Source organism: Chenopodium quinoa, unplaced genomic scaffold, assembly GCF_001683475.1.
Source record: "Chenopodium quinoa cultivar QQ74 unplaced genomic scaffold, ASM168347v1, whole genome shotgun sequence".
NCBI classification, from domain to species: domain Eukaryota; kingdom Viridiplantae; phylum Streptophyta; class Magnoliopsida; order Caryophyllales; family Amaranthaceae; genus Chenopodium; species Chenopodium quinoa.
In genome coordinates, this window is record NW_018743099.1 from 2,497,616 (window position 1) to 2,522,987 (window position 25,372).

At 31.3% G+C, this 25,372-nt stretch overlaps 2 protein-coding genes across 2 annotated transcripts; one reads left to right on the forward strand and one right to left on the reverse strand.

The window, feature by feature from the left end:
* Nucleotides 1-1,236: 1,236 nt before the first annotated feature.
* On the forward strand, nt 1,237-9,118 carry LOC110731920 (putative F-box/FBD/LRR-repeat protein At4g13965). The gene is made up of 7 exons (XM_021911838.1): nt 1,237-1,421; nt 1,523-1,824; nt 1,927-2,048; nt 2,144-2,287; nt 2,375-2,521; nt 7,026-7,217; nt 9,095-9,118. The coding sequence occupies exons 1-7, from the start codon at nt 1,237-1,239 to the stop codon at nt 9,116-9,118; spliced, it is 1,116 nt and encodes a 371-aa protein (XP_021767530.1).
* A 9,788-nt stretch (nt 9,119-18,906) lies between these two features.
* On the reverse strand, nt 18,907-20,515 carry LOC110731921 (F-box/LRR-repeat protein 13-like). Its single transcript, XM_021911839.1, has 3 exons — nt 19,595-20,515; nt 19,362-19,487; nt 18,907-19,260 (listed from the first exon to the last, which is right to left on the reverse strand). Exons 1-3 carry the CDS (start codon nt 20,513-20,515, stop codon nt 18,907-18,909), a joined length of 1,401 nt encoding a protein of 466 aa, XP_021767531.1.
* Between the last annotated feature and the right edge of the window lie 4,857 nt (nt 20,516-25,372).

Genomic DNA, 25,372 nt, shown 5'->3' on the forward strand with positions numbered 1-25,372 from the left:
CACGAGGTTGGAGTTAAGCACAAGTACTAGGTTGAGGTGAAGTCTGTTTCCTATTAGTGCGCAAAACTGCATTCTGGTGAATATTATGTAGTCTTGCTCTTCAAATGTAGTACACCAAAGTAATTAGAGTAGCTAGGCACATTTGCCACGCCACAACTTATATCGTTACTGTGTATAATTGTATCTTCTTATTATCCCATCATTTCTCCCACGGAATGTGAATTTCACTTACGACATTAAACTAATGGAGCAAATGCTAATCCACTTAGAAATATCTTTACTTTATGCTTCAATGAACGTATACATGCAAATTTAATGAACAAATTCTTAGTATTCTCACTGATGTGTTCAAATAAAGCTAGCATTTACCTATACTATCACGTATACACTATAGCCTTAATCTTAATTTCACCGGTGCAACCAAACAAGCAATAAAATGTTGTGGGACATAATCAAGAACGTAGTAAACATTTTAACAAGCGATTAGACACATTACATACAATAAATTAAAGCTCAATCGAAACAAATTAAGCACGTTTAGTATTTTTTGTTGATATACGTTTTCATTATAATGTCAATGTTGATTATCAGTGTCATCATATATTTAAGTAAGCAAAATTAGGGGTTAACATGAATCAATTTTGGATCGGATATTCATATCCAAAAATTCAGATATTTGATATTCGGATAAGATCCGAAATTTTCGATGGATTAAAATTGTGATATTTGTTAAACTTATTTTATTTTTAGTATAACTGGACTTAAAATTAGTTTTGGCAATCATCACTTGCATACATAAAGTATTGGGCCATATAAGGCTAAACTGGCTAGTTGGAGAACGGGCCTAATTGGGCCATATAAGGCTAAACTGGCTAATCTCTCGCTAAAACAATTGGGTATAATTAAGTGAAAAAAAAAAACTCTGTAAACAAGGTGATTCATTATATGAATCCGACCTAATAAACCTCCTCATCATTCAATTTCAATTAATCGCCTCTTCATCGATCAAAGACATCTATACTCCTCCAAATCTTCCACAATTTCATAACCAAAAAAAAAAAAAAAAAAGAAGAAGTATGTAAGCGTCAATTATTTCTTAATTATATATGAAATAAGTGTTTTTTTTTTAGTGTTTTTTATTTAAGATTATAATTATGCTAATTGAGTATCCATGATTTAATTTCCTTGTTGAATTGCAGGCATCATAATAATTTAGACCTTGGACATGTGCAAACAATGGCCAAAATCGATAGGATAAGCAGTTTACCAGATGAATTATTAAGCGAAATAGTTTCTCGCCTTTCCGTAAACGAGGCGGCTACTACCTGTGTATTATCAAGGAGATGGCGCCATGTCTTTGCTTTGATTACCCGGCTCGAGTTTGATCATTCTTGTAGGGCTACACTTAAACAGTATAAGATGTTTGTTGAAAACGCGTTGCGTTCTTGCAGATCTAAAAGAATAACTATGCTTAGACTCAATATTGGGCTTGTTTTAATTTTTGGTTGTCCTTCCCTTTAAGCCGCGGAGTCAAGCAACTCGAAGTTGTTGCTCGTGTGAGGAATGCCGATAAGCTACCATTAGCCCTTTTCGAGTGTCAAACATTAGAGGTGTTAACTCTAGATGTGAATCAAACTCTTGAACTTCCCTCGTCTTTTAGTTTGCCAAACTTGAAAGTGTTACGCCTGCATATAGCTTTTTTCCGTGATGAAGATTTTATAACTAGGCTAGTTTCGAGGAGTCCATTACTCGAATGCCTAGATTTGGCAGGAAGCAGGGAATGTTTTGAACCTATCAATGATGTTATTTCTGCACCTTTTCTTAGTAGTTTAGTTATAAGACTTATAACTCTTAATTAACATCAAAGTCAGAGAAATAAGTTAATTCTTGATGCTCCTAATTTGAGGTATCTAGACTATTCTATAGAATCGATTGGAGATCTGAATTCACTCGTCGAAGCTCAGTTAAATATGCCCTTGACAGAAGTAAGGCAGTTCAGATCATTGTCTAATGTTCAATACTTGTATCTCGGCACAAGGTGCATGGAGGTTTGTTTGTTAAATCATTTAATTATTCTGTTACAATTATATACAAATTTCTCTAATTATCAAACTAATTATTGTACTACTTTCTCTGGTGCTAGAGTCTCAAAAAATGTGGATTAAAGCATAATAAGCTGCCTATATTTTGTAATTTAGAGCTTAAATTTGCCTTGAGTCAATCCTATCAAGAAGTAGTGTTGGAGATGCTTCATGCTTCACCTGTTCTAGAAACAATTTTCTTTCAGGTTAGCGCGTTTTTTTTAATACATGTTCATCCACTCTTAAATCGATTGTCTATGTCTTTAATCCTTACACTGATATGACCTTTTCAGGAATTGAACGAAATTTGGAATGCCGAAGTTTTAGAAGAAGTTGATAATTGGAATAAAGTTGAAAAGATCCCATCTTGTTTGGAGTCGCACCTCAAAAGAATTGTGATAATGCAGTACAATCCGTGGACTAATTTGGAGCAAGCACTGGTTAAATATTTTCTGAGATTCGCATTAGTTTTGGAGGAATTGGTTGTTATAATGCATCCGAACTCGCTGCTGACACTAGCCGAAACGATATTACTTGAAAGGGAATTACAAAATCTACCAAAAGGCTCAACAAGTTGTTCAATCAAAGTACAATAATTTTTGTCTCAGATTGGTGACGGGGATTTTTGAGCATGTATTAGATGATATGGGATGACACCATACTTTGGCCACTTGAACAACATACGTATGTGTTTTATATTGGCATGCATTTTTCAAGCGGTCTGAAATTGGATTTAGAGTATTTTTTTTTTATTAGGTTGTAATTTGCAAAATTAAAAAAAAAAAAAAAAAAGCCTTAAAGTTTGTCAATCGCAAAAGGGGTAGTTTTTCAGGTTATAAATGACAAATTTTAATTGCCTATCAATTCAATTGTGTATTGACATTAAAAGTCAAAATATTAATGAATGTATACATGGAAATTTATGAAAATTCTAATGTAATCTTATGATTTTTAACTACCATAATTTTTTAAAATGGACGGTTGAGATTATTTTTTTTTGATTTATTTTTAATAGTAATTCTAATTAAAAATCAATTTTTTTAATTATTTTATATATTTTTTATTTCCAGAATTTCGAAAATATTAAAAATTAATTTCTAGAAGATAAAAATATATTTAGTATAATGACTACGTATTAATTTAAGTCTCCAATTTAGTTCAATAAAGAGAAATGTAGATAGAAAGGTAGGAGCTTTTAACAAACTTGTGGTTTCTTCATTAATAGGACTTTCATCTTTAGCATATTCGGGACTTCCCGAGCTTCTTGAACAAATAATGTGTCGAAAGTAAAGGTTTAAAAAACAGAAGTCTCAAGTTGAAGAGAAATGTAGGTAGTCAGGTTGGAGATTATTTACATAAATCTACTATATCTTCACTTGGTAGGCCTTTGATCAAGAGTTCCCCAAGCATTGGATATATGATATAAAAATTAAGTCTCCAACTTATGAGAAATGATCAAACTAAGACAAATAGGTTGCAACCTGTGGTATCTTCTAGTATTAGGGCTCTAATCTTTCCAGTATTTAAAACAACCTGATTTGCCATCATTACCATCAAATTTGTGCCCCTAACATCCTTAGAGTCTGGGCTACCTACTCTCCTTGTGATATGGGCTTAGAGATTTTCTATATTATTGCTTCTATTAGCATCTCCCCATATGTTTGCTGCACAATGCATGCAATCAAGTAGAGTTTGTTTTTGGTAGTACTCACATAAAGTAATTCCAACTCAAATAATAAATGACACCACCCTCTTCCTATAACGAAATTCAGAAAATAATACGAGCAGCATTTTAAAAAACCGTACAATGGAATACTTGGATGCTAGTACTTTGTTTTTGCTAATACATATATACACCTACCATTAAATTGTGAAATCCAAAAATATTCTAAAATTAGCATAATCAAGAAAGTTAATTGACGATGAGGAAAAAATTGAGCATGATCAACTATTCCGGCTTAGGATGAGCATAACTATGTAGAGGGAAATCAAGAATTGTTATTAGCACAAGTAATCATATTAACAAGAAATCAAAAGGGAAAAAAAAAGGAGTTAGAGAATTCAAGCCTATTATTAATTAGAACAAATTAGCATGTTTTTATATACATGAAACCAGAACAGGTTCACACATGACATGTAGGTCATGTCGTCTTATCAACAATCAAATTATGCAAAAATCATGTAATATAAGTACTTCAAGCAACTGAGTCAAAGATAGTAAAGCAGAATTGAGTACTTATCATTTTCTCCAGCCTTAGGTAGAAGAGTTGTTGGTAAGAAAAGGGATTGCAAAATCATTAATTTTATTTTAAAGTATATTCTCACCTTCATCACGCGGTACTAGAGTATTTGTTTGCTCATTTGATGATAAAATGAGCAATAATCATCGAAATGAGCTAACAATCTTGTGTGCACTATGCACCCGAGTGTATATAACAATTTCTAGATCCATTTTATCTTTCTCTTTAATAAGCATAATTAGGGGTGTCCACAATTCAGATTAAAACCGAAATCCAATCCAATCCAAACCGAATTATCAATTTGGATCGGATCCGAACTTTAAATCGGATCTGATCGGATTGAGATTTTTTGAAAATTCGGATATTCGGATTGGATTGGATCGATCCTAATTGGATCCACTCCAAACCGAAAACCGAATTGTAAAATAAAGCTTGTATAAATACGGATTTCTTTATTTTTTGAAGTTTAGCTCAAATACTTAATACTATATAAAATAAATTAGAGAGACTTTGTATTAATTAATTAATGACTTGATGTTGAACTATTTATTTTAATCATGATTTTGAAGACTTGAATTTATATTAAAGCTTTATTTTTATAATTGTATTAGACGCTAAAAAATAATGTATTATAATTCGGATTTTCGGATCGGATCCAAATAACCGAATTTTAATTCGAATTGGATTGGGAGAGAAATTCGGATTGGATCGGATTGGAAAATTGAAAATTGAATTATATTTCGGATTGGATCGGATTTGGACTAAATCCAAACCGAAAACCAAACGGACACCCCTAAGCATAATCCCTCCAAATTTGAAGAGATTTGGAGGGAAAATGGAGCTTACCTAGTTACCTCCCCCTCCCTTTCTTTTCCCTTCCCTTCCTCATTTTTCCCTTCCTTATTTGCTATCCAAACAAAGCATTAGTGTTTAAAAGATCATATTAGCTGGGACATCAATGACTGGTCAAATACAAATGTTGATCACTCCATCTCTATCCGGCTATCCTCATCCCCACTTATTTTTCACTCCACCACCGGTGACAAACACAATTCATTTCTCTTGACGGCCTAACAGGCACATAACTAGATCATTCACGTCACACCCTCAAATTATTGGATAGTCACACCCATCTAATACCCGTTTTATCCGCCCCAAGATTCACCACACATAACCAAGTTGGAACCTAAAGTCTACAAAATCTTGATTATAGAACATAACAAATAAATATCTTCGAATTTTTTTTCTTCTTATATTTACATAATCCAATATTTTTTATAAAATACAAATATGAATATCATACTATTTTAATAGCAGAAGATTTTCTAATCGGAGCGAATGCCAATGAGGCAAGGCGGGTATAGAAGAGAGAAGACACACTATCAAACCCAAATACCCACCCCTCTGGTCAATATTATTTTTTTCTCCTTCCCTACCAAATATACGTATATATCCATGACCCTATTTAAGATCTAGTTCTCTTCACCTTATTTTTGCAAAATTTAAATTTTAAATGTTAAACTAAAATTATTGTTAGTAAAATTAATTTTTTAAAATTATTTTTATTGATTTAAACTTATTTTTATATTAATTTTTTTTGTTATATTTGTTATTTAAAGTCACTAATATTTAATGAATAAAATAATATTTGTTAAACTTATTTTATTTTTACTAAATTGAAAATATTTAACTGAACTTAAAATTAATGTTATTAAATACTACGTATTATTCCTTTATTAACCCTTTTAAAACATGTTAATTCCGAACATAATCCTTAACAATTACGTACCTCCATTCTTTTAGTTGACACATTATTTTTTTTAGGAAGTTTAGTTTTAGTTGACACTTTTTCTTTTTAAGTAAGTTTTATACCTTGCTTTTTAGTGTACCATACTTGCTTTATCATTCTCTCTCTTCTCCTTAATATGTGTGCGGTGTGCCTAAATAGCACGTGTCAACTAAATAAAAATGGGGGAAATATTAAAATTTTATTTGTTGACAAACCACGCACATGACTGAATTGATACTTCTTTTTTGTTACCTATTATTTTTACTCCTTTGGTGAGTCATTTTCACAAAAATAAAATAAATAATACTCCGTAAATAAATAAAAATAATTAATTTTTGTTTGGCAAGTATCACGTGCACATATAAATTAAAGTGCTTTACAAATATTTGATTAAATTGAACAGAACGAGATTTGTTGACAATGCGTTGCGTGCATGCAGATCTAATAGCATAACTATGTTTAGACTTAAAATCGGAAAGATTTGGACTAATTTTGTTCAAATTTACGAACCTGTGGAATCTAGGCGTTCTAATTTTTGGATGTCCTTTGCTTTAAGCCGCGGAGTCAAGGAACTTGACTTTGTTGCTTATGTAAGGAAAGTCGATAGGCTTGCTTTTGTGAGGAAAGTCGATAAGCTACCATTAGCCCTCTTCGAGTGCAAAACATGGGAGATGTTAACACTAGATGTGAATCTTAGTCTTGAACTTCCCTCGTCTTTTAGTTTGCCAAACTTGAAAGTGCTACGCCTGTGTTTACCTTCTTTCCTTGATGAGACTAGTTTCGAGGTGTCCATTACTCGAATGCCTATCTTTGACATGATTCAGGGAATGTTTTACACCCACTGTTGTTATTTCTGCACCTTTTCTTACTAGTTTGGTTATAACACTTATAACCATCAATAAACATGAAAATCAGGGAAATAAGTTAATTCTTGATGCTCCTAATTTGAAGTATCTCGACTATTCTCTTGATTTGAAATCGCAATACTCGTTTGGAGATCTGAATTCACTCGTCGAAGCTCAGTTAGATATGCCCTTGACAGAAGTAAGGTTGTTCAAATCATTGTGCAATGTTCAATACTTATATCTCGGCGGAAGGTACATGGAGGTTTGTTTGTTAAATCATTTAATTATTCTCTGTTTCAATTATACAAAAATTTCTCTAATAATGAAACTATTTATTGTACTACTTTCTCTGGTGCTAGAGTCTCGAAAAATGTGGATTAAAGCATAATAAGCTGCCTATGTTTTGTAATTTACATTATTTAACGCTTATGTGCCTTGAGTCAATCCTATCATGAAGTAGTGTTCGAGATGCTTCATTCTTCACCTGTTCTAGAAACAATTTTCTTTCAGGTTAGCGCGCTTTTTATATATGTTCATCCACTCTTAAATCGATCTATGTCGTCTTTAATCCTTAGTTTCGATCTTTTCAGGAATTGAACATTTTATGGAATAATGTCGAAGTTATGCAAGACCTTGATTATTGGAATACTAATGAAACGATCCCATCTTGTTTGGAGTCGCACCTCAAAAGAATCGTGATGGTTAAATATATTCTGAGATACGCATTAGTTTTGGAGGAATTGGTTATAATCTATTCGAGTTCTTTGACGCTAGCCGAAAGGATATTGCTCGAAAGGGAATTACAAAAGCTACCAAAAGTCTCAACAACTTGTTCAATCAAGATGCAATGGACGTCATAAGAGAATTCTCCAGGTTTCTGATGGGTCTAGTTTAGTCTTAGATTGATGCCAAGTATATTTTGAGCTATTCTTAGCTTGTTACTTAGAAGTAATTACTCTTTTTGATATGGGGAGTACATTGACACCCCACTTTGGACACTTAAACAACGCACGTATTTTTATTTATTTTTATTTTTTTATTTATTTATTAATTTTTTTTTTGAGGAAACGCACGTATGTGTTTCGTATTACTAGAAATCAAGCATTTTGGCACGCATTTTGAAAAATATTTTGGCACGCATTTTGAAAAAGCGGCCGAAGATTGGATTTTCGTTTTAGATTTGGGTGTCTTTTTATTATATTAGTATGTAACTAGTTTTTGCCCCGTGTATTCATAATAGTAAGATATTGTAAATAACAAAAGTCAAGTAAAATGAAGTTAGTTTAAATATATATATATATATATATATTTTTTTTTTTTTTAATTTGAATTTATTTAGTGTCTACCTTTAAAACTCTCTTGTTAGATATATACTTTTTTATAAGTTTTTGTACGTTTTTATTCCTTAACTTTCTTTTAAAGAAAAAAAGGAAAAATAAAAAAGTTTTTGGCGGAAAAATTATTGTCGTGAATCCGATACGTGTACTTTACGGATAACTCTGGTGATTACTTTAGTATATAGTAAGTATAAATTCGCAAGATTAAATTTTAAAAGGTTGTAACTGGTAAAAGGGTAGTTTTAATTTGCAGTTTGTATTTGACAAGTTTTAATTAATTATGTCATTGCATAAATATGCATAAATTCAGAGAACATTTTCACTTAAGTAGCACCCCTGCCCTAATGCCAACTCTGCAAAATTACAGCACTAATTTAATACAATGAAATTTCTAAGAATAATCAATTAATCAGCCATAAAACGTATATTTATCTAACTGGGCGAGATTAATAGTTACCAATTGTCACTACGATTAGCAGTAATCAAATGATAATTGGATTCAGATACTTAAGTACGTTGCCATTATAAATCTCAATTATATATTAGAATTTAAAATTGTTTAGCCTCAAATTATATGAAGTTTCGATTGTACTGTGTTCCTAATCCTCATACATTTTAATCTTGGTCAATTCTTGTTCTACTTAAAAAATACGGGAGTACTTAATGATCATAATTGCAAGTGCGTGGGCACTATATGCCTGAATTATTTTTAATGTTGAAGTCTTATACGAAGTAAGTTTTTAATGGCGCCTTTGTCTACTGTATTTGATCTTACATTTACTATTTGCACATATATTTTTAGGTATATTATAGCATGGATGTGTGAGTGTAAGATAAAAGGTGATTAAAGTATGAGAGAACGTGAAAAAGTGATCGAATGAGAGAGCATTGGTGGTGTTTTGATAAATATGTTAAACAATATAAGGTTTTGGATCTTTTGATTCATTTTTTTTAGAAGAAATTGATGCCCATAGTCTCAATCATGATCGGTCTTTTATATTTAAAAGGTTTTACCTATTAATTAATTAGGGTGGTCCAAACTTTTTGGAGGTCCTTCCCAAAACTATCCTTAACATTTTTTTAATCGGTTTGACAGGTTAATACTTAATAGTGCCATGTGTTTTGTGTTCATTAGGCGTAGTTTTTTTAAAAAATAATCCTCTACCACTCTGAACAACTACCCCCTCCCTTTAGGCTCTATTTCTTCACCTTCTAACAATAAGTTCCAGTAAAATGGACCACTAAAATTCAACAGGTGGCAATTTAAACGATTTACCCGATCATAATGAGGAAGGGACTGTTTTAAGAAGGACCACTTATACTTGGGACCGATATGAGTACATCGATATATAGTTGAGGCCTTTCAAAGAAAAATGTCCATAGTTGGGACTAATAGTTTCAGTTTTTTCATTTCTTTATTATAATTCGATGAAATAACTTCACTTAATTTTCATAAGTGAGATGTTCGATTTTTCCGGTTGAAAGTGAACATTGTGCACTCAGGTAAATACCCCATAGGGCGGCGGGTCGGCGCTCACCATGAATAAATGACTAGAAACACATAAGTTTCAAGGAATCACCTCCAATATTATTCCAAACAACATTCCATGACAAAAGTAACGGCATACGTACGTACTCATATAAGAGTAACATACGCAAATAGCAATAATACAACAATATGATCATAAGAAAGTACAAAAGCACAACATGGAAGAAACTTAAAATTCACTTATAACATAAATTCAAATGGCCTGGAGATGCTAGCAAGATCGCCGAACTAATCAAACAACCTCACCTCAATCCTTTGCCTCGAGCTAGTGTTAAACATGCCTATGCTCGATCTGATCTGATCTAAGGTGATCTAGTGATTGCAATCGTACCACAAACCCCATACATGAGTGGAACAACAGTAAAACGTATTCGGGGGCTCAAACGAAATATTATACGAACAAACTAAATCATTGCAACAGTCACTATCAGTGTTGCATTCATAACCTCTCAAGGTGCAGTAGTCCCCTAATACCATACTATCTGCAAAATAACAACCAACACTAATTACTTAATAAACATTATACTAGCTATATTTTTACATGATTATTATGAGATTAATACTTTGATCGAGTATATAACTAACCTGATGCCATTAGGATTAGTAGTAATCCTAAGATAATTGGCTTCAAATACTTGATCGAATGAGATGCCATTCTCTTGATTATTATCAACTGAACTCTAGCAAATTGAATCTGCCTTTTTTTTTTTTTTTTTGAAGATACTTACTTAGAAAATAGATTGAATTACATGGTTGGAAATGTATTTACATCTTCACTATTTATATAATGTCTTTGTATAGTCAAGTTGTTATTGTTTAAGCAACTTATGAGAAAATATAAAATAAACATTAATGAGATTAATCAGACCAACAAGTTGATATATTTACTGTGGGACGAGCAAAAGCCCATGTAGGATAATGGTTTAACGTGGGTTGGGTCAGGGTACGTGCAGGTCGGGTCAAGTCAAGTTAAAGAGGACCATATTTTTATAAGGTCAAAAAAGGGTCGGGGCAATGCTGATTGTGAATGATAGGCGACTTAATAAACTATTAATAAAAAATAATACTTGTATAGGACAAAGCCAAAATTAAGTACTTGTATATAAAATGATTACGAATATATCCATGTAACTTTTAATACATTATCTATGTAGTATTTTCTTTGGCTAAAAAATTTGACAAACATTTTGATTCTATAAGGACCCTGTCGATTAAGAGCCCTTTAACCTTGGCCCTTATTGTACTCTATTATCATTGATTCATTGGGCTACTCTACCTGATGACTAGGTCAATCTAACATAGAAGTCCGACCCTAGATAAAGAGATCATCAAAAAATCGGGGCTGAACACAAACTCACATGCAAGAACTTTTAAAAAGTCATATACTCATATGAGCTAAGATATTGTAAATTTATCATAACTAAAGATATTGATAGTCAAATGTAAATCTTAAAATTCGAGAAAAGTCAAAACAAGAACAACATGACAATAAAATAGAGGGAGTAATACGATGAAGATGCACATTACGTACTTCACCCATTAATCACTTGTAAATATAAGATGGATTTGATGTAAATGGAGAATAATTCAGGTGATTAACAAGTCAAAAGAAAAATAAACCGTTGGTGAACGAACGCTCAATCCACCTCCAATCCATAACTCCATTGCCACTCTCCTAGTCCCATGACTCCCAACTCATATGATCGATGAAAATAACATTGTAAGGTGATACTGAGTATTACATGTGCATTGCATGAGTACTCAATAATCTTCATCTAAAAAATCATATTGTAGTTGGAAACGGAAGTTACGGATCATATTGTAGCATTCATCATCGATGCACCTCATGAAAGTTCGTTCAATTATTTAAAAAATCATATATAATAGAATAAATATATTTTCTCTATTTAATAAATTGTAATAGTTTGACTTTTATTCTATTCATTAATTTATATAATTCATAAACGAATTAACTTAGATCGTATGCTATTACTATTCCTAGTATATTGAGTATGGAGTATTGTGGATTTGTGGATTCAATAAAATTGTCAATGTTCTTTTATGTTGGGGTTGTTCATCCCAAGTCCCACATGGAAAGATTAAGGAAGTGAAAAAAGCTCTTTTTTTTTTTTTGAAGGGAAAGTGAAAAGTGCTTTTTATAAGTGGAAGCACACTCCAATAGTTTGAGACCTTTTGGGAAGGTGCCCAAAAATAAATCCGTGCGGCCTAAACTCAAAGCGGACAATATATTACTAATGTGAAGTGGAGTGTGCGTGCGACCTGTCAAGGTGGGGACTCGGGCCCAACATTTTATGTGTAAGATGTTGAGTTCATCTCCTTGCATACTTGCTTATTTGCAATATATGTATCTAAGTTTCATGGTACAATGTCTACTACTACTGTATATGACTAAAACTACTATTACTCCCTTTTTTGATCATTTTTTTTTAAAAAAAAAAAAAACAAAATTATATTTCAGTACTAGCTTAGTGGATGGTTGAGCAATTAATTGGATTAATATACAGTACTAGCTTAGTGGATGGTTCAATAATACCATTTGAATGCTTAATAATTCTATTAATGTGTAAGAATCCAAACCTCCTTTGTATGCTTTACATTATTTTTAGGCTGTTTATTGGATTTCTCAAGCCTTAATTTCCATTAATATGTTTATGTCAATCCAATATTCACAGAGAATATCTTGTAAATCTAATAAGAAGCTAAGCTTGCTCTACGTACAGGAACCAATGATCAATGAATGAGAATCAAACTTGTTCTGAAAAAAAAGCATCAAACTTTATTTCCTAAACATTGTTGCCTTGTTTTAAATTAATGTGTTGTTTTAGGCCCTCAATAATATTTTGTCGCTCATTGTGAAAAATTTGGGAGTAAATATTGGAATGGTACGTTAACCTTAAAGGAAAAATTTTAAACTTTAATTAAGATTCTCATTTTCTTTGTCAGAAATTTTTTATTATTTAGAATAATTTGGTCATTTGGAACTCTTAGAGTCCTATTGTGCTCCGTATATTTGTATGATAGAAAATCTATCCCTTGTATTCTGATCCGTAATTTTATCTTTCCCCTTATTCCTCTTTAACACGCACTAAGCTACCTAACATCTTGTGTACTCTTATTTGTTGTAAATCTTGTAATACTAAAGAAATGGAAAAAGTACTTCATATAACCTTTTATTATCAATGAATCAATTTATCAAAGTAAAATTGTTAATTTTTTTATGTCAAATAGCTTTTCCCTACTATATTTAGGGAATTGAAACCGAGAAACACATTATAAAAATAGAAAGAATGAAGGAAAAGAGAAGCTAGGTATATATTTTTAAAAAATTGCATCAAAAAAAATATTAAAAGATAAAAAAAAAATAAACATTTTATTCAGTGCTTCTAAGTTGTAACTACGTAAGACTTGAGCTAGAAAGACATTTTATAGACATTGAGTTGTCACCGAAATTTTCTAAAATTCACCAAATGCTCTGACAGTGATTAATTAATATTTGAAATCAAAATATGAACTTTTAAAAAGAAAAATCATCTTTAATAAGTTTGACCGAAAAAAAAAACACTAAAAAATAGTCAATCAAAATTGAGTATAATTTTCACTAATAAAATGGACGTAGCAAAATTTAAAAGTTTTGTCTACTATATACTTCCAAATATAAGTTTATATTAGTATTATAGATAATGTCGATGGTAGACCTTATTTCAATAGTTAATCACTCTCAGTTAAAAATTTACCATCTCTGAATTTTCAAAAAGTTTCAAAAACTTGGATGATGGACGGTGAATTGGTGAATTTGGATGGAGACTAGTCCGGTGATGAATGGGTTGGATATCCACCTCCGAATCTTCGATCCATTACCATCTCATTATTAAAAACACATTATTGAATTGACCTGCACGTGTATGTTATAAATATGTTAATCTTTTTTTTTTTTTTTTTTTTTGAACGAATTAATCTAAGTCAATTATTATTCTAATTGAATACTTAAATTATGGATCGGAGTAATTAGTCATCATCAATGCAACTTATGCAAGCTGGTACACTTTTTAAAAAAAAATTACGGAGTAAATAAAATATACTTTCTCTATTTTTGCACACGTAGTAATAATTATACTTCCTCTATTTTAGGGGTGATAGTGGATTAAGGTCTTTTTGATTCATTTGATTTTTTTTGAAATTCTTATATCTAAACTTATTTTGTTTTATCTTAATCTATTTCATTTTTTAATTTAATATGAACTTATTGTATTTAAATTTTCTGAAAAAATTTTTGTTTGGGATTATTTTATTTTAATTAAATTTAACATAATTTATTTTATCTGAAATTATTATTTCTGAACTTTTTTTTATCCAAACTTATTTTTTCTGAAATCAAGTAAAATATGATGAAATAATATGGACAAACAAACCCTAAGTAGATTGAATCCAAATTCGAATCGTGTCACGTTCATTTTAAATAGAACTGAGTCACGGACTTTGTTTACGTAAAATTAATTAACATTAAACTCAAGTTGATTTTGAATATTGTAAATTCTTCATCCGCTATAAATAACTATGTTACGCTAATGTATATATGTGAGCATGTTCACCACGAATTTATTGACCTGAGCTTTGGCTCATGAAAATTTCAAGGCGAGCTCGAATAATAGTTCACAAATTACCTAGGCTCATTAACGCCCTCACACTTTTCCTTTAAAACTCTTCAGCAAAACATTTTGCATTTGTAATATTCACAAACTTGTTTTGATCATGTGCTTTTACCAATATATATCCTAATAAACATACGTTCTTATGCAAGATGTTGGACTCTTCTCAATGCATTTATATACCTACAACGTATCAATTAAAGTCGTTTTACGATTTTTATTTACTAATATATTACTAAAGATGTTTGAGATTAATAATGTATTTTGACAAATGTGTCAGTTAAATTGTTAAATAATGTCACTATATATTAGCACCCTAAGAAGTTAGGACTTGTATCGACTAGCTTACGGAGGGTAGCCTATGAATTGGAATCACGCGAAGACATGCATCATAGATGAAATCCTTAAACGCCTTGAATATGACATGCACAAGCCTGTTATAGACTATGAAGAGCTTGTTGAGCTTGAATTAACTGTCAAAAAACAATCCTGAACAATCTAGCATGAACCTATTCTAAATTTGAACCGAAATAAGAGTCAAATTGGTGCATTATTACAACATTACTTGATCTAAAATGACCCAATCTGAAGTATTTTGCTCCTTGCAGATTCTAAAATATATTGGTTTCACTTGCTCTTTGTTTCCATGTTAAGATTGTACGTTGTATCATAATCTTTCTTGATATAAATGAGTCCAATTTCTTAATTGAAGTTGAATTTCATTTACTTTTTCTCTTTGTGTATATTGATAAAGAATTTCTTAATTTTCCAAATCTAACTGATGTTGCATGTATAATTTCTCAATTTTTATATCTAGAGACGGCTAACATTGGAAAAGCATTAGTTTGGTTGAATTATTAAATGGTATCAAGATTTGAGATCTTATACTAATTAGATTTAACATTTATTTTTCTTTGTTTACGATAGAGTATAAAAATCAATCTTGCGATTCAAAATATATACCTAGTTTGATTGGTCATCTAATATGGTATGAATCAACTTGAAAAGAAAGTCATCGTTCACATGTTCAAATCTTATCCACCTTTCATTTCGACTAGAATGATTAGTGTTATGGATGGAGAGTCCTATGTTAAGTTTACTCATTTAACCTAAATATTGACAATGAGGCAAAAATTAGGGTCAAACGGAGTATAATACTGTATAACAATACAACAATCTTTTATTACATAGAAAAAGACGATAGATAAAAAAAAAAAAAAAAAAAAAAAAAATACAACAGAAACATAACATGATAAATCTTAAGATAGATTCACCTAAAAGATAACATTACTGGCGGGCGAGTTAGCTGATCGCCTATTCAAACGACTGAATCTGACCCTTTTGAACTCAGAACTCCGCCCCACTGCACCCTGCCTAGCCTCGGCGCTGGCCAAGGTTCATCCGGTTCATTGGCTATAGGTCGCAATCATGCCAATACCAGGGACCACTACAACACAAATAATACTCATAGATTGAAATGGGCCACAATCTTCCGATACAATCTAATCCTTCGCAACAATCATGTGCACTATAGCATTGATTACCTTTCGCGGTGCATGTCTGCCCTAACACCATATCTGCAAAATCACAACACCAATCAATTAACAATAAGCCTAGAATTCATTGATTTTATACTTCTTTTGTTCTCCATATATTGCAAAATGCGGATCCACAAGAATTAAGAAAGCAGGTAAAAGGTGGAAAGCACCACAAAATGACGTGAATTATCTATGGAATATGTGTGAGTAAGGTGCGTGAAAATAAATGTTAGATTTCCTTGAAGAGAAAATATGTAACATTTGTGAAAAATCTTAATTTAAAAACATTATTATTGTTGCAATATTTAAAGGACGAATTATTAATTAAACACAAACTTGCTAATTAAAAAAAAAAAAAACCTGATGTCATTAGGATTAAAATCAATCCTATGATAATTGGCTTGAGATGTTTTAAAAACACCATATTCGCGAGTAATTGCTTTCTAGTTAACCTGGTTGTTTCGAAGTATACTTTTCCTTGTTTAATTTGTGGCTTGGTTGGAAAACGCATTCACATCTTCTCTATTTAATGCCTTAGCTTTTCATGTTAAAGTCAACTTAATTTTGTTAATTAAAATAATTAGATTATGTAGTTTATAAGTTTGGAAGACATGTGCTAATCCTCGTCCAAATATGCTTTGACATTGATGATACATCTTGCTGAAGATTATAATACGCTGCCATGGTATGAATACTTTATTAAAGAGAAACCATTAATTAGTATAATAGGAGTACAAGTTTGTATTGATATTTTAATTTAGATCCAACTTATATTAAGAGTACCCCTCAAAAAAAAAAAAAAAAAAAAAAAAAAAAAAAAAAAAAAAAAACCTTATATTAAGAGTACATTATTGTTATTATGCGCAGATCGAGTTGCATGACTTATTTAATTAGTCCAGAGAGAGCCAGCCATGAAATTAAGGGACAAATAATGTGGATGAAATTTAAAACTTACTTTTGGAAGTGGGTATTATATCCTAAATCTTTAACTAGTTCCAATAATCAGCATTTACATTGGACTTAAGTTACACTATCCCCGTTTCTAAATAATGTTAACACTTTCCATTATTTGGCATAACATTTACATAACATTGTCATCATTTCACTCGCCATTTCTTATTGCCTTTGTCTCAGAATAATTAATAAGGTCAAACTTGACACACATGTCAATACAAACATACAGTAATTTGAGCTTATATATAAAATCAAACATTAATAAAAAAAAAGATGATATTATATATGCAACTTTATATAATACTTATTTAACAACATATTGCATAAAATTAACCAAGAAAATCAACCTTCTTCAAAAACTTTCTCTCTCTAAACCCTCTTTCTCTCTAGATGCGAGGAAGAAGAAAGGGAAACAGAGCTCGAAGGAAGAGGAAGAGCCTGCAGTGAAGATTTCTAAGAGTTTGGATCCTTCAATTCCCTACGATGGGGGACAGAAAACGAAACCTCGAGGAAACTTGGGTCAAATTCCGCCATTGTAGTCAGCTTATCGCGGGTAGTTGTCGTTGTAACAAAGTTTATTGATGAAGCTAAAAAATGGGATTTGTAGTTGAGGCTTACGCTAACGTGACGCTATTTTGTACTGCCGAAATAATGTATTTACGAAATGTATTTTCAATGTAATTCGCCGAGATTCAGAAGAAACAATTTTGTGTTATCAAAGGTAACGTGTTGTCGATTACAAATCCTTTTCCAAGTTGTTATTTGAAATAGTAGTAGATGGCTTTGAAGTTAATCTCGACATTATAACTTATGTGGAATAAACAGATACCGATATACATATGGTCTAATGTAATATTAGGACATTTTGAAATAGTTACCGAGAAGGTTGATGAAGATTTTAGAAAGCATATTCTTAATAATATTTATACTTTAGGATTATCATTTATTACGATGAAGGTAAATTGATAAACCTGGATATTGATTTGTGCAATGTTGAAAGTAATTTTGTAAAACAAGTGTTGCCGTTGTAGGACATTTGTTCGGCTACTATGACGTTGTTAGTTTGTAGGTAAGACTGCTGATTAAAAGGTCCATAATTTCGATTGCTAATGACCAGTAAGTTATGAATAATTATTTTCTTATAAAATGTATGGAAGATGAAATTGTAGATTATGAAATAATAGATGAAAGGACTTTAGAATGAATAAGTACGTTGTATGTCGGTGAATTAAATCAGAAACATGTTTCGGTCGATCATTTTGTTGGATAAACAGTACTACATTACGTAAGCATAAGATTTTATGTTTCAGTACTTGCCGATCTCACAGTGGTCCTTTTTTATGATAATCTGTTGATTAATTTAATATCTGAATAAAATTAATTTGTTATTGGGTGATAATGTTTTTGTTTTTTTAAAATAAGTTGTCTACAATATATTTTAACTAAACAATCTTGATACATGGGGTCGTTAAGTTATGGTAATAATATTTCCGAAGTTGTGTCACTATTAATGACTTCGGCTTATTCTGTTGAAACTGTGGTAATTAAATACTTTTGTTAATTTTTATTTTTTTACAAAAATTTCAGTGTAAGTTTCTATTTTTAATGATTTTTTATTAGGTTATTGTTGATTTTTTTTAATGTCTGGTAAATCAAGAACGAAGGATTGTTATTTCGGAGATGGATGGAATAATAAGTACCAGTGAAAGCATTTGGAACAAAAGCAGGAACAAAGACCGTAATATTTAATAAATATACATTGAAAGTATTTTGAATAAAAGCAGGAACAATAAGCGTAATATTTAATGTATATACATTTAGATATTAATATAATAATTGCTAAACAAAAGGTAAAAGATTAAATTTACATCTTATTCATTCTCGAGCTTGTTTGAGGATCCATTATTTACTTTGTAAAAACAATTGTAATTCTCAAGAACGGCGATGGTGTTAGTATAACCGGAAGCTGTAGAGTGCGTCTTTCGGAGATTTTCGGACAACACAAAGTAATAGTCTTCTCCTCAATTCTCAAGGACGATGATGGTATTAGTATAGTCGAAAGCTCTCGTCGAATTCTGCTTTCTGAGGTTTTTGGACAACACAAATTAATAGTCAGTTTCTCCAAGTTTGTTGCAGCTTTTAATACACACGAGACAAGATGTACTTGACATACATTGTCCAAGAAGATTGTTACATGCTTGAGATTCGATAGCCAACCTTCTTCGGCTACACAATTTATAGAGGTATCAATCCACTCAACCTATAAAATAAATACCAAGTATATTGACACAATTAGATTCAAATTAATTTAATTATGGTTACGAAATGAAAATAAACAACGACATAATTCTTTGTACCTACCTCCTCGAATATCAATGATTTCAACTTGGGAGTTTTTCTTAGTAATTCGTAGGTGAAAGTTTCGGCTTTCACCGCCAAATGAGTTAGGTTTCCGAAAATCGATAGTTCTCTCCCATTAAGAAAAAGCTACGTCGAATTTAGATGAATATTATTAATTCAAAACAATGTAACATATTATGTCAATACGTCTCCATCATAAGTTAAATATAAATATTGTAGAAATATATACTTACCCCAGAAGTTTTGAGTCTCGAAGATCTGACTTTGGAGGCCTTGCTTATAAGATAATTGATATTTTGATAAATATCATAATCACTTCCATATTCATTGACCATAACTGGGAAATTTTCCCTAAGATTTAGATTCGCCTCCGTAAGCCAAGCTAAACTATCAACCATGTAATATGTTATTTCATCATCAATACTAAGGTACTCAAGAATCGGTGCTTTAATGCTAATAATCAGAGATCTGCCCCAAGCCTGGCTCACGATATCACAAATTTCTAATGATTTAAGTGTCAGGGACTCTACAAAAAACATCTCGTCGAAACCAGTGCACTCCTTGATAATTATTTTTTTGAGAATTGGACAATTTGATGTAAACCTCTTCATATATTCACTACCGTTGAACTCGACTCTAACAAAGTGGACAATTTCAAGGGATGGTAGATGAAAATACTCTGGAGTATCATTCACTTTCACAACCGTTAGTTTCAACATCTTTACTCCCTTTCCATAAATCATCTCTATAAATTTGTAACTTCGACTTCCGCCTAAAGTGAAATTCAAATCAATTTCATAATATTCACGTTTTTTGGCAGCATCCAACCATGATTCGTAGTAATCACAATCATCATCACAGGAAAATTCATAACAAAAACGCTGCAAATAGAATGCATTGTTCTCAGCTAAAACCTTGTTCACAAATTTATTGTAGGAAATTTTTGCCTCGTTGCACAATGGATGATAATTTTCTGGTATCTCAATGAAATCAAGTACAGGTACTTGATTCCACACTTTCTTCCATCTTTTTGACAATACACAGGTCTTTACAGCAGACTTTGTTGGTAAAAAAGAAAGTATATGACACAATATTGTATCATGTAAACTACTAATGTAATCTGTTTCTCCTACGGGATAACTGATGTCACTCATACTTTGAATTTTAATTGTAAGAGGTTTAAATGAAAAGATGATAGTGATTAACGTTTTCGATATAGAAGGGTAGTTTCTATAAATGGAGTACTTGACGGATGTGTTATTATAAATGAAAGAAGGAGAAAAAGAAGAGCATAATAATTTGTTTTAAAAACTTTACAGTTACCAAAACATCTATCGAATAGATAAGTATTGGAAACTTAAAAACGTAATAATGGAAAGTAATTGTAATTATGATGAAAGGGTTTAAATTGTTTTAAAACCGGGTATTAGATTTTCTATATATTGTTATGTCGATTGAAGTGTCACTTGTTAATAAATTCCTCTTTATTTTTAAAAATAAATACGGGTTTTTTTCCAAGGATTTTACATTTATGAAAAACTATCAACATTTCCACTAATTCATTATAATTATGGTTTTCCGCAAAATAACTACACATTAAATTTTTCTACTTCTTAATTTGTTGGCTGAAATTTATGTTGGTTACATAGCTAAGCCGAAAGAATTTCACAACTATAATTCTGACTTCGACATATAAGTTTTGATTGTCGGTATTGTTTTACATATAAAGTCGAGTACAACCATTGTACATATAAAGTGAAGAGGGTCTCATAAGTGTGTTTTTTTTATCTGCAAATCCATCTTTTTGTTCTTCAAAGATGGAGGAGTAGAATTGCGTATTGCACCAGTTCTCTTATGCCCTTATCTTTTTCTTTCGGCGTTTTATTTTTTGGTTTGCGCCTCAATTGATACTCTTGGTTTGGGTCGGTACTTGTTTTCTCCTTTGGTTCTTTTATTGACTGTAGCATCGCTTCAATTAGTTTTCAAAACCCTGGTACTATTGTATCTATTCATAAGCGAAGGCATTGTGTTACATGCTACATAATTTAGCGATGTTTCTGTTGATCCGTTTTTGAATTACATATTTTCGTATGTCGTCCATATTAGTTGCTTTAATTTATACTTATTCATTATGTACTCCCGTTTGTTGTATGCGCCGAAGTACCTACACAGTTATTCTAGATTATATAAAATTACATCGAAATTATAGGAAAAGAAAAAAAAAACGAAAGGAATAGAGTAATGACCTTGGAAGAGGTACTTGTGGATCTTACAGTGGTCTTTTTTTATAACGAACTATATTAATAATAATATTTCAGAAATCATAAAGAATAGAACGAATGTGAAATAAAAATAGGGGTACACTATGGCGTTGGGAATGAGATGGATGATCATTGTTGATAACAAACTCTTGTATTTGGAACTTCTAAATAAAGCATACCTTTTTATATCTGAGCATCATGTTAGTTTGACTACTCTCGGATGTTGATAAACAAATTTCAGCTTTTCCCATCTTAGTTGTTATAGGCCAGAACAAATTTTTTAGATAGGATGGAAAAATTACAAATTGTTTTACAGAATTTGGTAAAAAGTACTTCATCAATAGCTTAGAGGTAGTGAATTTTGATTTGTGTGTTATTGTTGAAGAGAATGAAATGTTGAGTTGTAGATGAGGAAAGAGGTGGAGAGAACATAGAGGAAACGTTTGCTTATAATAGAGGACGAAGTAATTAGGTTAAGGACAGTGGATAAGTTGATGATGTAGCAAAGAAGTGTGATTTTCACAATTCAATGAACATAGATAATGTATTATATAATTATTATTAACTTTTTATATATTCAAAATTCAAAATAAACATCACAGTTTGTTTTTTGTTTTTTTCTTGTGATCTACATCCGACTTATCTATAGTGTTTTCTAAGAACATTTATTATTGTATATGTTCTTAGAGCACTATTTAAAAAATTTCATTCTCCAGTATCACAAAGCTGGAGTTAAACATATTTACAATCATTAATTGTGTAAAAGTCATTGAGCTTAATAACTAATAGGAAAGGCAACTGACAAAAGAAAGGAGATTTGTGGGCGAAGATTGGATTACACCCTGAACTTTGATTATATCATTCTTCTGGATCCTTCTCGGCAACTTCATCACTTTTACTTTCAGTCTTCTCAGGTGTTATGAAGCGGAGTTTTTTTGCTGCTGTACTTTTATCATAATCCAAGCTGCTCTTTGTGTCTCCAATGGGTGCTGGAGTCACTGGAGAATGCTTGGTTCCACTCATGCGAGTGCGACAGAGGTATGTCCATTCAGTTGTTGATAGTTTTGGAGTCTTGATAGGTTCAGCTCTCAGTATAGTTGAATCTTTGACAACATGTTCTCCTTCATCAGCTATGACAATACCTGTGAGTTGGAATATTTATATACTAATTGTCATGAGGGATTTGCTGTATTCAAAGAGATTATTAACTTATATATTAAGTACGTGATAAATTAAAGACCTTTTGATATATACTAATTGTCATGAGGGATTTGCTGTATTCAAAGAGATTATTAACTTATATATTAAGTACGTGATAAATTAAAGACCTTTTGATGGGAACGGGATATTTGGTATTGGTATTTCTGAAAGTTTTTCTTTTCCTTTGTCTTTTGCTTTTGAATCTGGTGTTTCTTCATTTGTTATTTCAACATTGTCTTCTGTTGTATTAATTGCGGCTCTCCGTTGATGCTTGATTGGTGTAAATGCCTCACTATTATTCGGGTCTGAATATTCGGATTCAGCATTTCGTGCAACAGATAATTTTGCCTCATCTTTTTTTGATACATCATCAGAAGTTTCAATAGTTTTGAGCGACCACTCCAACACGCTGCTTGAACCAAGAGAATTAGATGGACCGAGCTTGAAAAAAGTGGTTTTTTTGCGGAGTTTCTCTTCAATTTCTTGGAAACCAAATACATCGCCCTACACAATGTAATTGAAGTCATTGTATAAGTATCTTATTCACAAAAAAATGTTGTACATAGATATTAAAAAATGGCCTAACTGTATTTTAAATTTGTGTAAAAGTATTATTGAAAAGAATCATACACAATCTTTTATAGTTTTGACTTCTGCTGCGGTTTTACCAAACATTTTCTCGGTATCATTGTTGAACGATGTCAATGTCATTGATCCTGTTACATCGACCACCTCAAATTTGAAAGCGACCCTGTACAATGCAGAAATTATGTAGTCAGTTGTAGGGTTTTAATTGTGGAATATGAAATGAATGATTTTATTATAGAATGTAGGGATAAAATATTAAACTATATATGGTGCTTAATTGGATTGGAAATTGTACTTTAAAATAAATAAAAAACATTTGTACTATTAAATTATCTAGTTGCTTGATTCTATTATATAAGGGACCTAACAAACCTTGGAGCCGAAACACAATTTTTGTTGTCACAAAAAATACATGTAAATTGCCTTCCTTCTGGTACTCTGCATTTGTTCCCACACTGAGAGCAGCCTGTATAGACAAATACATTGTCCAAAGAAGCATTTGGAACGATTTCCTGTATCCAATGTCTTTCTTCCATTAACGAATTTGCAGCCTGAGAAAACGTTAGAAATAATATTAAAATTGTATGTTTTTTATTTATGTAGGCGCTTAACCAGTTTATATACCTTTTTTTCTTTCAGTTCTTCAATCGTTTTCATGGATGGTTCTTGTGTAGAATCACTTATTTGTAGAACTCTCGCTTGTCTGTCTTGTAGCAGCTGTTTCTGTGCAACTACCCTGAAAATATACGAAAAAATTGGTTTTAAACTATAACATTTAGTTTTTATTCATTAATATTTGTTGTTCATTATAATTACCATTCTCGTAACATGTTTGCCCTATCTCCTTTAGGATTATGAATTATTCTTGTAGACATAGTAGTTGATAAGGCAAATGCTGAAAAATAAAACACATGTTATTTTTTCAATTTTGTACGATCCAGATAAACAGTTATTTTAATTTTTTTTTCTTCTACTATAAATATTTCACCTCTGCGAGGATTATGTTTCAGTGCTGTAAAGCCAACAATGGTAAATTTTTCGGCCCAAAAATTTAACGCATCACTTGCAGTGCCTGAGAGGTCATTCCATGCAGAGATGGTTAATGTTTGGTTATGCCTGTGACAAAGGAAGAACTAATTAGTCATGTTTTTCAACAAACTACATAATTTAATTAGAAAGTAATTTGTTGGATTGTTTTCCTTACGTCTGGTCTGTAATAACAATTTCTCGGATATAGCTTTCGGTATTATATTTGGAGTTGATCTGCCGTGCTGCTTCTTCTACAAATAATATCAAACCTAGTACATCTGTACAATTACCATCATTAAAAACACACAATATTAAAGGATTATCTGTAATTATAGTTGTATCATTTAATTAGATGTATGTAAAATTTCAAAAGGACAACAGGAACGACAAAAATACGTAAAAAATATTTTTTTTCGAAGCAATTGTTTCACTTAGTCGTAGAAATGTGTTAATAATTAAGTGCTAAATTATTTTCATTTACAGTTATGTTATAATAGAAACAATAGATTAAGTATAGGAGAATACCATATCTTTCATCAGCAACCTCTAGTTTTGGGATTGAAGCTATTGACTGATATTGTGGTACCACATAACCAGTTTCAGTGCAGATAGGTTGGACAACCGTTCGATGATTGAAATGTAGTTGATAAGGCAGTTGATCATGGGTAGTCCGATATTGATCATCAATTGGCTTGACAGTTGCATTGGATATTTTGTATTCCCCATTGTATGCAATGGCTTCATCATATGCTTTGATTTGATCTCCAAAGAGAGTGACACGCATCTTGTTATTCTGGAATAAATACAATTATGAATTTTTTATTTTCATGTTATCATTTTATTTGTAGGCATAAACAGGAAAACTTTTATTTTTTAGCAGTGACAGTAATATAAATCACATCAGGAATACTAATCCAAACCGTCTAAACGATT

What these genes read in the sequence shown, in the direction of transcription:
- LOC110731921 (XM_021911839.1), bottom strand. Translation starts at nt 20,515, where the DNA reads ATGAGTGACATCAGTTATCCCGTAGGAGAAACAGATTACATTAGTAGT. An exon ending in CGAGACTCAAAACTTCTGGG is followed by an intron (nt 19,488 to 19,594) that starts GTAAGTATATAT and finishes AATTCGACGTAG; the next exon opens with CTTTTTCTTAATGGGAGAGA. An exon ending in AATCATTGATATTCGAGGAG is followed by an intron (nt 19,261 to 19,361) that starts GTAGGTACAAAG and finishes TTTATTTTATAG; the next exon opens with GTTGAGTGGATTGATACCTC.
- LOC110731920 (XM_021911838.1), top strand. Translation starts at nt 1,237, where the DNA reads ATGGCCAAAATCGATAGGATAAGCAGTTTACCAGATGAATTATTAAGC. An exon ending in TATTTCTGCACCTTTTCTTA is followed by an intron (nt 1,825 to 1,926) that starts GTAGTTTAGTTA and finishes ACTATTCTATAG; the next exon opens with AATCGATTGGAGATCTGAAT. An exon ending in TCGGCGGAAGGTACATGGAG is followed by an intron (nt 7,218 to 9,094) that starts GTTTGTTTGTTA and finishes ATATATTTTTAG; the next exon opens with GTATATTATAGCATGGATGT.